A 13,828-nucleotide genomic window follows, 5' to 3' on the forward strand; every position below is an offset into this window, starting at 1 on the left:
TGCAGATGGGCCACAGTGGGATGAAATCAAATAAAGAACCATGGCTTGGTAGTAGTTAGACACAGCTACTTTCCATGCAGGAAAAAGGACTCGCACGTGTCTCCGAGGGGGAAGAACTGCAATAATTTAGCCACAGAATCACAAGCCATGTCTTGCTGGAGTCCCCAGATTGCCCTGTGCTGCTCAAAAGATTTCCATCGGAGCAAAGGAAATCCAAGTCGTGGTGTTTTCTGACCTTATAGGCCTCTGAAATCCCGCAAGACAGAGAACAGAGTCCCAAAGTGGAGCAGAAACAGGAAGATCCCTGTGCAGATGCAAAGACCTATGAGGAACAGATGGCTAAAGTAGTGTTTTTGGAAGAACAGATCAAAAACCTGAGGGAAGAACAAGAACTGCTTTGGTAAACCTTAACAAAGCCTGTGGTATTTTCTGCTCCTTGTCTTTGCTGACTAAATTTTTGAGTCTTTTTTTTTTTTTCAAATCCCCATGGGGCTGCTCCTGGCAAAAATGGGCCTGGCATCTTTGTGTTGTCCTCGGGTCATCATCTCTGATTTTGGTGAATTCCCTCAGTGCCATCAGGATTGGCCAGAATTAAAGATTTTTTTCTGCAGCTCTTCCAGATTGTGAGCAGCCTAAATGGGAGCTGTCCTTAGGAAGGAAGATTCTTCCCTAGGAGTTGGACTAACAGGGTCCCAAAACTCTCCTGTTGTGGGTTTGGGCTCCTCAGGGCTCACTGCTGGCAGAAGTTGGTGGTCCTAGTCCCGCTGGAGATTTGGGGAGTCCTTGGAATCTGGGTGTCCTTGGAGGGGAGGTGTCAGCAGGTGTTTGTCTGACTCCCCTTTTTGAGTAGATCAGGACAAATTTGGAGCTGGAGCATCTGGGCTCAGGCTCTCCTTAGTAAATAAAAGCTTGGATTAAGTTCAGTATGGTTACAGTGACCTAGGTTACTGGTACTGGGATAAAGTACAACCAGTAGAAGGCAGGTAGGGAGCTGCTAAGGAATCATGGAATTCAGGCTGGAAAAGCCCTCCAAGATCATTGAGTCCAGCCATTTCCCAACACTACCATGTTCACCCCTAACCCATGTCCCCAAGTGCCACAGCCACAGGCTTTTTGAACGCTTCCACGCATGGTGATTCCAGCCTGGACAGCCTGTGCCAGTGCCTGGACATCCAGGACATAGAATCCCAGAATCCCAGACTGTTCTGGGGAGGAGGGGATCTTAAAGCTCATCTTTTTCCATCCCCTGCCATGGGCAGGGTCACCTTCCTCTATCCCCGGTTGCTCCAAGCCCATCCGACTGGGCCTTGGACACTTCCAGGGATGGGGCAGCCACAGCTTTGGGCTTGGATGGAGAAAATGGAGATGGAGTTTGGGTGAAGATTAAGTCAGGCAGCGGGACTGGGACACCCGAGCCCCTATTCCAGTGTTTTCCTGTGGCTTTGAGTCCAGAGCAGCTCCCATGCCTTTGTGAGGGTTCCTTAGCCAGCCCGTTACCTCCTCCCAGGGAGAGCTGAGCCTTTGGATGCACGTGGTTTTGTGGGAAGTGTCCCAGGGAGACTGACCCTTGCCCAGAACTGCTGCACCCGGGATTGAATCCCCTTTGGAGCCTCCCGAGGCGCTTGAGTGTTTCACTGGACTTTCATCTCCCAAGCTTTTCCCCTTTAAGGGTGTTTTCCCTGTATGTGTGTATTATCTCTATCCTTTACTATTTTTCCTTCAAGCTCTGAATTACTAGAGAGCAACAAGAAGAAGGAGGAACTGGAAAAGCAGCTCAAAGAGAGCAATGAAGAGAAACGGATGTTGCTGGAAGAAATTGCCCAGCTCAAATGTGACATCCGGAGTGCCCGGGAGCAGGGCCCCAGCGGAGACATGAGGAGGATGATCCCAGGCTTGGAGCAGAGGGAAAACAGGTTTCTCCCATGGCAGAACTCAGCAGGCAGTTTAGAGGGGAGCCTTAAACAGGTATGGGCAGCTTTGTCATCTGCATCCTGCTTTTTGTCACTAATTGAGTGGCAAAACTTAATTAAAGTGGGCTGGAAGCCAGTCATGTGGTGTGAGCGATGGTTGGAAATTAGGGATGTGCTAATTTCCTTGTGTTGTGCTTTTGGATGTTGTGCTTGTGGGAACTTGGATAAACTGAACTGATTGCACATGGCAGGAATAAGTGATTTAAATGGAATTTGTTCATCTTTCTCACCTTGTGAGCTGAAAGAGAAAGGGAGGTGCAGGTGTCCCTGCCTAACGGGAAGGAAATTATGGAAGAACTCAGGATGGGGAGACTGAGGAGGAGCTCAGCTTCTGTGCAAGGATTTGGGGGAGAAGAGAGGTCAGGGTGGTCCGTAAGGCCAGGGTGGGAGTGGGAAGTAGAGGATAGGAGTCCAGTTGCATACAAGAAGCAGCAAATCCATCCAGGTGGAGCAGAGCAAGACACAAAGAGTGCAGTGGATGTGGGAAGGGATCCTGATAGAAACAAATGTGGAAAACCCCACAAAACCAATGGAGCCAATGGACCTCCAGGACAACTTACACTGCCAGATCCCACAGTGCTGGATCAAGACTTTTCCCAGCTTGGGAAGTTATCTGGGGATTATGTGAGAAGGCAGATTTGGTCTTCAGGGAATTCCATCTGGTCCCAAGAGCAGAGGGTGAAGGCGCAAAGTGGGAATGCAGATCCGGAGATGGCTGACAGTGATGCTGGAAAGAAAGGCTTTGGTATAACCCAAGCAGAGATTTTGGCCTGTGTGTCAGGAAGGTGGGTGAACCAAGGAACTCAATTATCTCCCAAGTGCCATTGCAGACCATCGGTGACACCTCCCAGTGTCCAGGCTCTGTCCTGTTGTGTTCCTGTCCTGCTGCCAGGACTCACCTTTCTTCTGTTCCTGATCCCTCTGGGAGCTGGCCTGGCTGCATCACTGCTGCTTGGATGCCTGAGTGAGACTCTGGTACAAGAGTCCAAAGTGGCCTAGTAGTTTTGCTTTGATTGGACAGGTTTGTTCTAATAGGGGATTTTTTTTTTTTAAACTTTTCCTCATCCAGGCTATCACCTCTTCACCTTCGGCCTCAGGAGTTGTATTGGCTTCTCTGAGGGGATGGAGAGAATCATTGAATCACTGAACTTGGAAAAGGCTTCTAAGATCAACTGTTAACCCAGCACTGCATATTCACCATAAACCGTGTCCCCAAGTGCCACATCCACATGACTCTTAAAGCCCTGCAGAAACAGGGAAGGGAGCAGGACATGGTGTAGGGACAGAGAAACACTGGGCTTTACCCATCTTCCTGCCCAAATGCCCTTAAATCCAACTGGCTTCTGCTATCATTAATCACCTTTATCCTGCCTTAAAGTTTATTTCACTTCTGCCGTTCTTGCAGGGTCTGTCCGAGGAGAGGTTCCAGCAGCAGGAGGAGAAGCTGCAGCAGCTGCGCCAAGATCTGCGGCGGGTGCAGAACTTGTGCAGCTCCGCCGAGAGGGAGCTCAGGTATGAGAGGGAGAAGAATGCTGACCTCCAGAGGCAAAATCTGCTGCTCCAGCAGGAATGCACCAAGGTAGGGACAGAGCCAGGCTGCCCAGTGTGCTCTGCCTCAGCTCCATGGGAATTATGGCCACGAGGGCTGGAGCCCCTCTGGAGCCAGGCTGGGAGAGCTGGGGGTGTTCGCCTGGAGAAGAGAAGGCTCCAGGGAGACCTCAGAGCCCCTTCCAGGGCCTAAAGGGGCTCCAGGAGAGCTGGAGAGGGACTTTGGACAAGAGCCTGGAATGACAGAACAAGGGGAAATGGCTTCCCACTGCCAGAGGGCAGGGAGAGATGGGATCTTGGGAAGGAATTACTGGCTGTGAGGGTGGTGAGGCCCTGGCACAGGAGGCCCAGAGAAGCTGTGGCTGCTCAACCCCTGGAAATGTTCCAGGCACGGTTGGACAGGGCTTGGAGCAGCCTGGGATAGTGGAAGATGTCCCTGCCCATGGCAGGGGGTGGAACCAGCTGATCCTTCCTACCCAAACCGCTCTGGGATTCTGTGATGAATTTCACTGCCTCCAAATAAAACATGCTTTACTACCTCTACGGTTCCTCTTTTGCTCATTCTGGAATCCTGTCCCCCTTTCCTAGCCGAGCCATTCCAGCTGATTTATGTTGAAGTATAAACCCAATTTCTTCTCTGGGATCTCAGGTCAAAGCCGAGCTGAAGCAGGCCCGGGCCAAACTCTCAGACACCACAGAAACATGTTCCTCCCTCTCAGCACAGTGGGAGAGGAGCCAGCAGAAGGTCAAGGAGCTGGAACTGGAGCTCTCCAAGTGCTCCCAGGCTGACAAGCTCCAGAGCAGCCTCCAGGAGAGGCTGGCCCAGGAGAAATCCAGAGCAGGAGAAGCACAAAAGAAGGTGAGTGTAAGCTGGGGTGTGTTTGACAGTTCTGTGCAGCTCTAGTGCAGAAAACAAGCAGGCTTGCTTCCCCAAATTCCTTTTTGTGATCCCTTGGCTTAATATTATAGGAAAAAAGCCTGTAATTAGTGGGAGCATAATCAAGGCAATGGAAGCCACGTCTGATAACCCAATGTCTCTGAAATACTGATAGTGGGGCTGGCAGGCACAGGGAACCCCGATTCTGTTTTTACTGAGGAGATTTCATACTGTTTACTGGCTGGAAAATTCCAAAACCTTGTGTTTTCCATGGCACTGATTCTGCCATGCTCCTCAGAAATCATTGGATTATCTTTTGAAATGTGCAGGATCAAATTGGGTCAAAAAGGATTGCTGAGAATTTGTGACATAGTATTTGGTCCAAAATCTGGTAGCCATTCCAGACGTTTTGCTTTTAATGGACTTAGAGTCAAAACAAGGAAATCTTTCCTTCCCATGCGTCAGACACTGGGGGATCAGAGGGGTCTGATTCAGATGCTGGCCTGTACATTCAGAATGTTTAATCCATGTCCATTTTAATCCAAGATCGCAAAACTCCAGCAAAAGCTGAAGGATTCCCAGCACCAGCTGCTGCTGGCAGAGGCCCGTGTTTCTGATAAGAAGCTTCTGGAGGAGGAGCTGAAGGAAGCTCGGGAAAATGAAGCTCGAGTGCAGCAGGAACTTCACGAGGAGCAGCTGAAAAGGTCTCTGTGCTGTACAGGGGCTGTGCCAGCCCCAGGAGCCTCTGGCAGCTCCTGGCTGCCCTGGGAGGGTTCAGGGAGACACAAACCACTGCTTTGACCTCCTGTCTTCCCTTTGGACCTGCCTTGTCCCTGGAGTTCTCCAGGGATTCCCCCTTCCTGAGATATAAAAGATTTTTGGAGGCTTCATCTGCCTGGGAAGGGCCGTGGTGTCACTGTCAGCCCAGTGATGCCAACAGCCCCCTTCCCTGTGCAGCTGGGAATGATCCCAGTATATCATCCCCCCTTTCTGTGTCACTGGGACATGGGGACAACTGGGATGTGCTGATTCCTTTGTTCCCTCCATGTCAGCTGGGGCAGGAGGAGAGCAGGGCGTGTTTGGGTGACAGACAGACACCTTGAGGGCAGGTCGCACATCCCCCTCCAGCTCTCACTGTCACCCCGTTGTGTTTTCAGGAGGCTGCTGGAGCAGCAGGTGGAGGAGCTGCGGCAGCAGCTCCGGCATTCCCGGGAGACGGAGGCATCGCTGGCCAAGATGCATGTGGAGCTCCAGGCCAAGACCCTGCACGTCATGGAGGATGAGAAGAAGCTGGATGCTGATGAGGTGAGTGACAGTGAGGGGGTTCCTCATCATACAAGGGGGAACAGGACCATCATGAGCTGGAATCTGCTCCTGGGGGCCGCTGGAATTGGGAACATCTGATCGGGGCTGAGCCCTTGCAGATCCCACTGATTTCAATAGGAGCTGGAGGAAAAGCAGCATCCCATTGCCAGTTGGTTTCTTGGGATGCAGCTCTGAGGGCACAGGAAGGCTGGGTGGTTTCTTCCTTCCCTTTTTCTTGCAGAGCTCAGAGTTTTTGCTTGGAAATTTTGGCAGAGTCTGTTGTCTGGGAGGGTTCATTGCCTCTCTCTGCAACAAAATCCCACTGCTCCTTGTTAGTGGGAGGAGGGAGTGGTCTGGGGGGCTGGCTGGCTGGCTGGCTGGATATTGGCTGTAGTGGGAACCACTGGGATTGATGAGAGAGAAGCTTTGGAGACCAGGCAGATGGGAGGCAGAGGGGCCCCTCCAGTTGGGGCCACACACACGAGTTAAAAATAACCCTTTTCCAGCATGTGCAGTGCCAGAAGGAGAACCAGAAACTCTCGGAGCAGCTGGCACTCCTGAAGGAGGAGAACAAAGCCCTGTATGAGGAAGGTGTCCGGCTCCTGAACCAGAAGGATCTCTATGTCAGGTAATGCCCAAAAACCTGACGAGGAATGGCCCCTTCTGGGCCTGCTGCTGGATTTGGCTGTGGTGTGGATTTTCCTGTCCAATGTTCAGGCTTTTAGCAATAAATCCACTAGTCCTGTGTGCAGTGAGCTCACCCTCCCTGTCTGCTGTCAGGGAACTCCAGACTGGTTTGGGGGGGAAGGGACCTTAAAGCCCATGCTGTTCCACTCACCTGCCAGGGACAGGGACACCTTCCACTATCCCAGGTTGCTCCAAGTCCTGTCCAACCGTGCCTGGAACATTTCCAGGGGTGGAGCAGCCACAGCTTCTCTGGGCCTCCTGTGCCAGGGCCTCACCACCCTCACAGCCAGTAATTCCTTCCCAAGATCCCATCTCTCCCTGCCCTCTGGCAGTGGGAAGCCATTTCCCCTTGTTCTGTCATTCCAGGCCCTTGTCCAAAGTCCCTCTCCAGCTCTCCTGGAGCCCCTTTAGGCCCTGGAAGGGGCTCTGAGGTCTCCCTGGAGCCTTCTCTTCTCCAGGCGAACACCCCCAGCTCTCCCAGCCGTCCTGCTCTCCTTGGCAGCTGAAAGGAGCACAGGAGGGTGTTGGTTGGGGTCTGGTGTCATCAGAGACACTCCCAGGAGCTGCTCCTTTCTCCTCAGAGCCCTTTTGGTTAATTTGAAGCAGAGTAGCTTTTTTTATCATGAATTTTGAGCAAATATGGGCAAATGTCCCTTATATGGTAGAAATTTATCTTCTTTTTTGGTGTTATTTTCCCTTCTATCTCAACTGGATAAAAATAAACAAGAACTTTGCCCAAATGGACTAGAGGGGAAGAGAAAAAATCAGAAGTGTCAGGAGGGAAAAGTATTTGTCCCCAGTGGCCCAGCTCAAAGAAGCTCCCACTGAAGTGGCTCTTCTTGCTCCTCTTGGTTTGTCCATTGCTGTTTAGAATTCTTAGTTTTCCAACCAATGTGTGGATGTGGCACGTGGGGACGTGGTTAGTGCGTGGCCCTGGCAGTGCTGGAGAATGGTTGGACTTGATGATCTTAGAGGGTTTTCCTAAATTTTCCTCCTATTCAGAAGTCATTCCCTTAACCATCCACATCCCCACCAACAAAACCAACTTATCCTTTCCCTGGAACTTCCAGTTTTGGTGTCCTTATAACCATATTTGTTATAAAGAGCTGGGAGGGGGGAGCACAAGGATTTGTAAAGCTGGGAGTCACTTTTGGAAATGCTTTGGGTCCTTACCAATTTCCATTTGATCGACACTTAAAAATTAAAATTTCCAACAAAAACACCCCCAAACTGATCACTGAAAGAGTCCAGACAGTCCATGTGCTCATTCTGGGCAGGCAGGAGGAGCTGGGGAATGGCTGAGACTCTGAGTTTGGACTTTGAGGAGCCTGAATAAACCCAGGACATTCCTGCCTGGATGGTGACCCCGAGCAAAAGAGCCTTTCACAGCCTGATGGTTGTCCCTGCTTTCCCAGGAAATACAACGAGATGCAGCTCCGGCACAAGGACAAGATCCGCAGGGCCAAGGAGACCTTCATCCATGAGGTGAAACAGAGGGACAGTAGGATCAAACAGCTGGAAAATGAGCTCAGTGAGTCGAAGCTCCAAGTGGAAAAGGTGAGAGGACACATTGAGGGCTTCTCCTGCAAAGGGAGGCTGCAGGGGCACCGCTGCTTCCAAAATAATCATGGATTCAGGGAATGGTGTGGGTTGGAAGGGACATTAAAGCCCATCTCATCCCAGCCCCTGCCATGGGCAGGGACACCTTCCACTGTCCCAGCTGCCCCAAGCCCCGTCCAGCCTGGCCTTGGACACTTCCAGAGATCCAGGGGCAGCCCCAGCTGCTCTGGGCACCCTGTGCCGGGGCCTCCCCACCCTGCCAGGGAAGAATTCCTTCCCAATATCCCATCTAACCCTGCCCTCTGGCAGTGGGAAGCCATTCCCCCTTGTCCTGCATTCCAGGCCCTTGTCTAAAGTCCCTCCTTGCAGGAAGGGGCCAGGGGCACCAATCTATAGTAACAAAAAGCCAAAAGGAAATTCCTGGCTCAGGACTGACCTTGGGGGGAAGCCACATCCTCAAATCCCAGTCTGACACTGGCTGAACTCCATGTTCCTTTGCCTCAGCAATTCCTGCTGGGAAGTGACCCCAGAGCCTCTTTTTGGGGTATTTTACATCGAACAGACTATGGAATTGCAGAGTCGTTGAGGCTGGAGAAGACCTTTAAGATGAGGATCTTCATCAAGTCCAACCATCCATCCACCACCACTAAAGCATGTCCCCAAGGGCCATGTCCACACAGTTCTTGAGCACTTGCAGGGGTGGTGACTCCAAGCTTTTAGGAGCTGGCATCCTTGATGGTGATCCCTTGGGAAAGCCCCGAGGTTTGCAGAGGACAGAGAAGAGTCAAGAGTAACTGGTGGTTGTTCTTTCCTTCTCGACCACCCTCAGGGGAAGGTGCTGATTGCCCAGATCACTGCTGAGAATGAGAAATTACTCCAGGAGAGGCGACGGCTCCTACAAAGAATATCAGACCAGGAGGAGTCCCCTTTGAGCCTCTGGTCTGGGATTCCTTCCCTGCAGAGCAGGTAGGCCCCTGCTGATGTCCATCCCCTAGGATTCTCCCTTTGCCGGGTTTTGTGCCTCTTAAGAATTCCAGAGGAATGTTTGGATTATGCTCCAGCCATTGGTGCAGTGGCTTTCATGGCTGTAATTAGCCCGTTTTCCCATCCAAGACCTCGCCACTGAGCTGGAGGCTGTGGAGAGCAACAGCTCTGAGGTCGGAAAAGAAAATTCCTGTTTGAAAACGGAGCATGGCTGGAAGGAAAGTAACTTGTGCCTTGTGCCATGCCCAGAGGGAAGATCCTGGAGGAGGAGAATGTTCGGCTGCATGACAAGCTCCAGCTCTCCAGCCATGTGGCCACCTCCCAGCACCTTCCCAGGAGCAGCCCTGCTCCCAACACAGAGGTGAGACCTCGGGAGGGCTGGGATCAGCAGGAATCACAGAACTTGATGTCTGAGGGGCTTGGGAAGAGCTGGATCCAACCCTTGGGATGGAAAGGGCTCACCAACAGCTATGGTGAGGAGGGGCTTTGTGAGGAGCTGAAGGCTCCATACACTCAGCCCCTGCCCATCCCTGAGCTGCTGCCTGTGGGATCCCCTTCCACAGGGACAGGAATCTCACTTGGCACATTCAGAGCTTTTCAAAGGCCTCAGTTGTAAAGTTGGCTCTAGGAAAGGAGAACCAACCCCAAGTGCAAGATTGGGAATGTTCCTCCTGCCAGGAGGAATGTTCCTCCCTTAGGCCAAGCTGAGCGATAATTCCTGAGCTGAGTGAAGGTACTGGCCATGTTAATGAAGAACTTTGGCAGGAGAAGTGGAGACAATCCAGGACATCAAAGAGTTTTCAAATCAGCCAGTAGATTTAGGAGTTTATTGGGGCTTTTAATTTGGATCGAACCCAGGTAGGTTGGAAATGAGCTGTTGAGGGGGAAAGGGCTGTTTGGGGCTCACCTGGCCTTGGTGGGGCTTGGTCTGGATTTTTTAGTTTAAATTCACACCCAAAGGACAAATCCCTGATTAGCACCCCTGTGGGGCTGCAGTTGGTGGACAGGACTCTCAGTGAAGCTGGGGGAGAGCTTGGAAGATCAGGAACTGTCGGAATTCAGGGTCTGACCTGCACCTCCTCCTTTCAAAGTCTCTGTTCCTCCTTCCAGGGCTCGAAGATCATTCCTGGCTCTGAACGCCAACCACAGAGTAAGGTGTTGCCACCTCCTCGTGCCAGGTACCGTGGGGGGGAGGAGGAGCCAGGGAGCGGCCACTTCAGCATTTTGGCTGCTCCACACTGTGCGTTCACCTCCCAGAAGTCTTTTTTGTTTGCTTTTGGTCAAATTTTAGGGAAAATGGTATTAAAATGGCATTAAAATGGTACTAAAACCAGTCAATTGATGGGATGGAGAAGTCAAATTTTCAGGGTATTTTGGGCAACACTGTGGGATTTAGCAGTCTTGGTGCTCAGGGGCTTTGGAAGAGTCTTTATACAAGAGGTGGTGAGACTTGGAGCCCTAGTGCTGCCAGAGCTGTGTCCCACATCACACTGGGATGTGCTCCTCCATTCCAATCCATGCCAAACCAGATGTGAAAGGAAGGCAAAGGGACCCTGCAGCTCAGGGGGTTTGGTAACAGCCCCAGCAGCCGTTGGGGTGAAGGATGGCCCGAGCAGGTTCTGGGTTGGCTGAGGGTGTCCCTTCCTTGGCTGGAGGAGGAATGTGGAGTCTTGATCCAAGAGAAAAACATCAACATCGCCATGTGCTGCTCAGAGGTGTTGGGTAAGGGTCTCCCAGACTCCACGGAATGACAGAAAATGGAAATTTATTTCCAGCTTCCCACCCCGAGATCTCCCAGAGCTCCTCGGCGCCCTGAAGGCCCCACAGAACGCAAAACCTGAGGGAGAGGCTGAAAGCCAGGACTCTTCCTTCTGCCTGTCCCCCTCACAGCCTTCGGAGATCGGGTACCTGAATGTGGCCTCTCCTGGGGATACCCCAGCCCCCACAGCCTCACCACTGCAGGACGAGAGCCAGAGCCTCGGCTCCGAGAACTTCTGAGCTGGGAATGTTGGTGCAGCCTTACCTGGACTGCAGGATTTGGGCTCCTGGGGCAACGGGATGACAGAGCCTGCAAAGAGAATTGCCAAATGGACTGACTCCATGATTTCTGGGATATATTCCAACTAAATGATTCCACAGGTTTTTTTTTTTCACTTGCCCATCTGTAAGTGTGTGTGTGATCCCAGATCCACTGGAGGCTGGAATTTGTAGATAAACTCAGTACAATGGAAGAGGGGTGGGGTGAAGAGTATCTTCCCTCAACGCTAATCCCTGTCCAGTCCAGTCCAAATCTATACATTTTATAAATAAAACTTGGAGAAGTTCCCTTTCACCCTGTGCCCACAATCCGTGCCCACACAGTGTCGTTCCCCTTTGTCCGTGCTCTCAGCGTTCCCTTTGCTTTGTGCAGAGGTGAACGGGACAGCTGAGCACTGGGGAGAGGATGGGAATGTGTAGGGAAGGAACATGGGATGGGAAAGAGAAGCTCTGGGGGCAGGATGTGATGGGCAGAGGGATCAGAAATGAGATAAAGGGAGATGGAAGGGCAAAGAGAAATGGAATAGGGGCAGAAGAGAGGAGGGATCTGAGCATCCAGGAAAGGAAAGGAGATATATCTGGAACAGATGACCTCTGAGGATGCTCGAGTGGGAGTGGGAAGGATCAGGCCATGCAAAACAGGGAGTGGAGGGGGTCTGAGGATGCCAAGAGGGAAGCAGTGGGATCAGAACTGCAGGTCACGTGGGAACAGAGTGTGGCTGTGCACCTCTATGGGCCTTTCTGTGCTTCCTGGGCTCTCCCTGTGTGTTTTGGGGAGCCCTGGACCCCTCGGTGTGCTCCCTCTGCACCCTGGCTGTCCCTTAGAGGGTATCCCAAGCCCTGGTGTCCATTTTGGGGTAACCCCACCTCTTGGTTTTTTTGTGCCATGCCCAGGCCCCAGCGCTGCCTTTGGGTGCCTGTGGCCCCTGGCTGTGCCTGTTTGGGCTCCCCACAGCCCTCAAGGAGCCTTTTGGGGTGCACAGAGCCTCTCCATGGGATTTTCTGTGTCGCAGAGCCCTGGGTGTGCCTTTGGGCTTCTCTGCACACCCCAGAGTGCGTGAGCTTTGCCTGGGCTTTACAGTGTGGGGTGTAGTGCATCCTCAGCCCTCTGGCTGTGCCCTGGACTACCCCAGACCCCGGGGTAGGTATCAGGAACACTCCCCTGGAGGGCTGAAGGGTTTCATCCCTTCTGATGGGGCAGAACTGGCTCAGCCACACTCAGGGAGAGGCAGAGTCAGGTCTTAGAAGGGGCACAAACCATCAGAGACCCTGAAGGGCCCACAGACTCATTTCTGGGCCTTCCACCAGAGGACTGGGCATGACCCCAGTGTTACATCAGACAGTGTAAAACTCCTGACCCCAGGGAAGGTACCCGGGTGTTCCCACCGAGCCTGAGCCTGTATTAACCTACTGAACTTTGTGGTTTTGGACCCCACCCCTGATGGATCCAGACTGTGACCATCACTTTGACCATGGACACCGAAATTGCAACAACCAAGTCTTGTCACTGCACTCATGGGTGGTGAGACCTTTCCTCTCCACTCTCTACTCTTAATCTTTCTTTTTTTTCTTTCTTTTCCTTAATGTATTTTCTAAAGTGTTATTTTTATACTTTTATATTGGTATATCTCTAAAGGAAATAACCAAAATGGCCACATAGGTGAGTTCCATTGCAACCAAAGTGTTAAAATAAATGTGACATATGTATTAATATGTATGTATGTATGTATATAAACACCAATCATTCAATGTCCTTTCACTCTCATCCATTCCAAGGGTGCCCCAAGAGCCTGGGTTATCCCGCCTCAGAGATGGCTCGGAACAGCTCCATCAGTTCTCCCCCACCTCACAGCAGCTCTGTGCCCACAAAACAGGATGGGCAATTTTCCACAACCTTCCATTGCCTCAAAGTTTGTCTTGTAGCGAGGGGCCCAAAACAACCACAGTACTCGAGGTAGGGCCTCCCCAGTGCTGGAAGCATAAAACAGGGAAGAAAATGCAAAGCTCCAAATGTGACAGGGCCTGTGGTGCAGATACAGAACACGAGTACAGTCCTGCAGTTTGTGTTGCTGTGGCATTGAGAGGAACATGGAGCAGGGCATGGTCTCGTTTTTCTGCTTGATACCCAACAACCCCTACCAAGGAATATTCCATACACTGGGACCACAGAGAACAGGAGGTTTGACCATGATCCCACCCACAGCACTTGGCACGGTCGTGGTTGATAAGGTATGAAATGTACCCCAATTTTGTACCTACCTAGGGGATGAGAGTTCAACCTGGAATTTGGAGGGGCAATTTGATGGGGTTGTCCCCTTCATCCTGCCCGGAAGGGATGTCCTTGGGTAGTCCCCTTTCCCCTTCCCAGAAGGGATGCCCCTGGGTAAATTCCTGGGTAAAGCCACGTTGAGTGTTTTGACATAGGAAATGAATCTATGATGGCGATGGCATTGTTGGAGCTCTCTGGGACTGTGCTGCAGGTTTGTTTTCTTTATGCCCAGCATAGGAATGGATCTGGTACAGCATAACTGGGATCCCCGTAACTGGTAATCACTTAGCCAGTTAACTGGGATCAGTTACCCTGTGTGTCACATTCAGTGAACCCTGCTCTGGGTGAACCCCACCAGAACTACACTTCATGGACTATTTGTGCATCCAACATCAGCCCTGTGGCTGTTTTTGCAATAACCTATTGTGGTACATCCTCCTCCCCCTGCTCTATGGGAGCTCCTGATAAGGTGAAGTATCCCCTGACCATACCAGGAACTCCTGAGTGCAACAGGAACAGCAGCTGCCTGTCCAAGGTGGGGAACAAAGGATAATCAGGCATTCCCTGACAGCCTTGGAACAGTCCCTACAT

At 51.7% G+C, this 13,828-nt stretch overlaps 1 protein-coding gene across 1 annotated transcript in view; it reads left to right on the forward strand.

Moving 5' to 3' along the window:
• The window catches only part of CCDC30 (coiled-coil domain containing 30), a gene marked incomplete at its 5' end in the record, with an annotated part of 34,851 nt that extends 23,543 nt beyond the window's left edge, over positions 1–11,308 (forward strand). The window contains 12 exons of the mRNA XM_082295598.1: positions 243–400; positions 1,725–1,965; positions 3,376–3,549; positions 4,168–4,377; positions 4,942–5,099; positions 5,553–5,700; positions 6,207–6,328; positions 7,803–7,944; positions 8,777–8,913; positions 9,181–9,292; positions 10,042–10,109; positions 10,707–11,308. Coding sequence (XP_082151724.1) covers positions 243–400; positions 1,725–1,965; positions 3,376–3,549; positions 4,168–4,377; positions 4,942–5,099; positions 5,553–5,700; positions 6,207–6,328; positions 7,803–7,944; positions 8,777–8,913; positions 9,181–9,292; positions 10,042–10,109; positions 10,707–10,929 — 1,893 coding nt within the window. The 3' untranslated portion in view covers positions 10,930–11,308. The remainder of the gene's footprint in view (positions 1–242; positions 401–1,724; positions 1,966–3,375; positions 3,550–4,167; positions 4,378–4,941; positions 5,100–5,552; positions 5,701–6,206; positions 6,329–7,802; positions 7,945–8,776; positions 8,914–9,180; positions 9,293–10,041; positions 10,110–10,706) is intronic.
• Positions 11,309–13,828: the final 2,520 nt, after the last annotated feature.

This window comes from Coloeus monedula (genome assembly GCF_965178545.1).
Source record: "Coloeus monedula genome assembly, chromosome: 22".
NCBI lineage: Eukaryota > Metazoa > Chordata > Aves > Passeriformes > Corvidae > Coloeus > Coloeus monedula.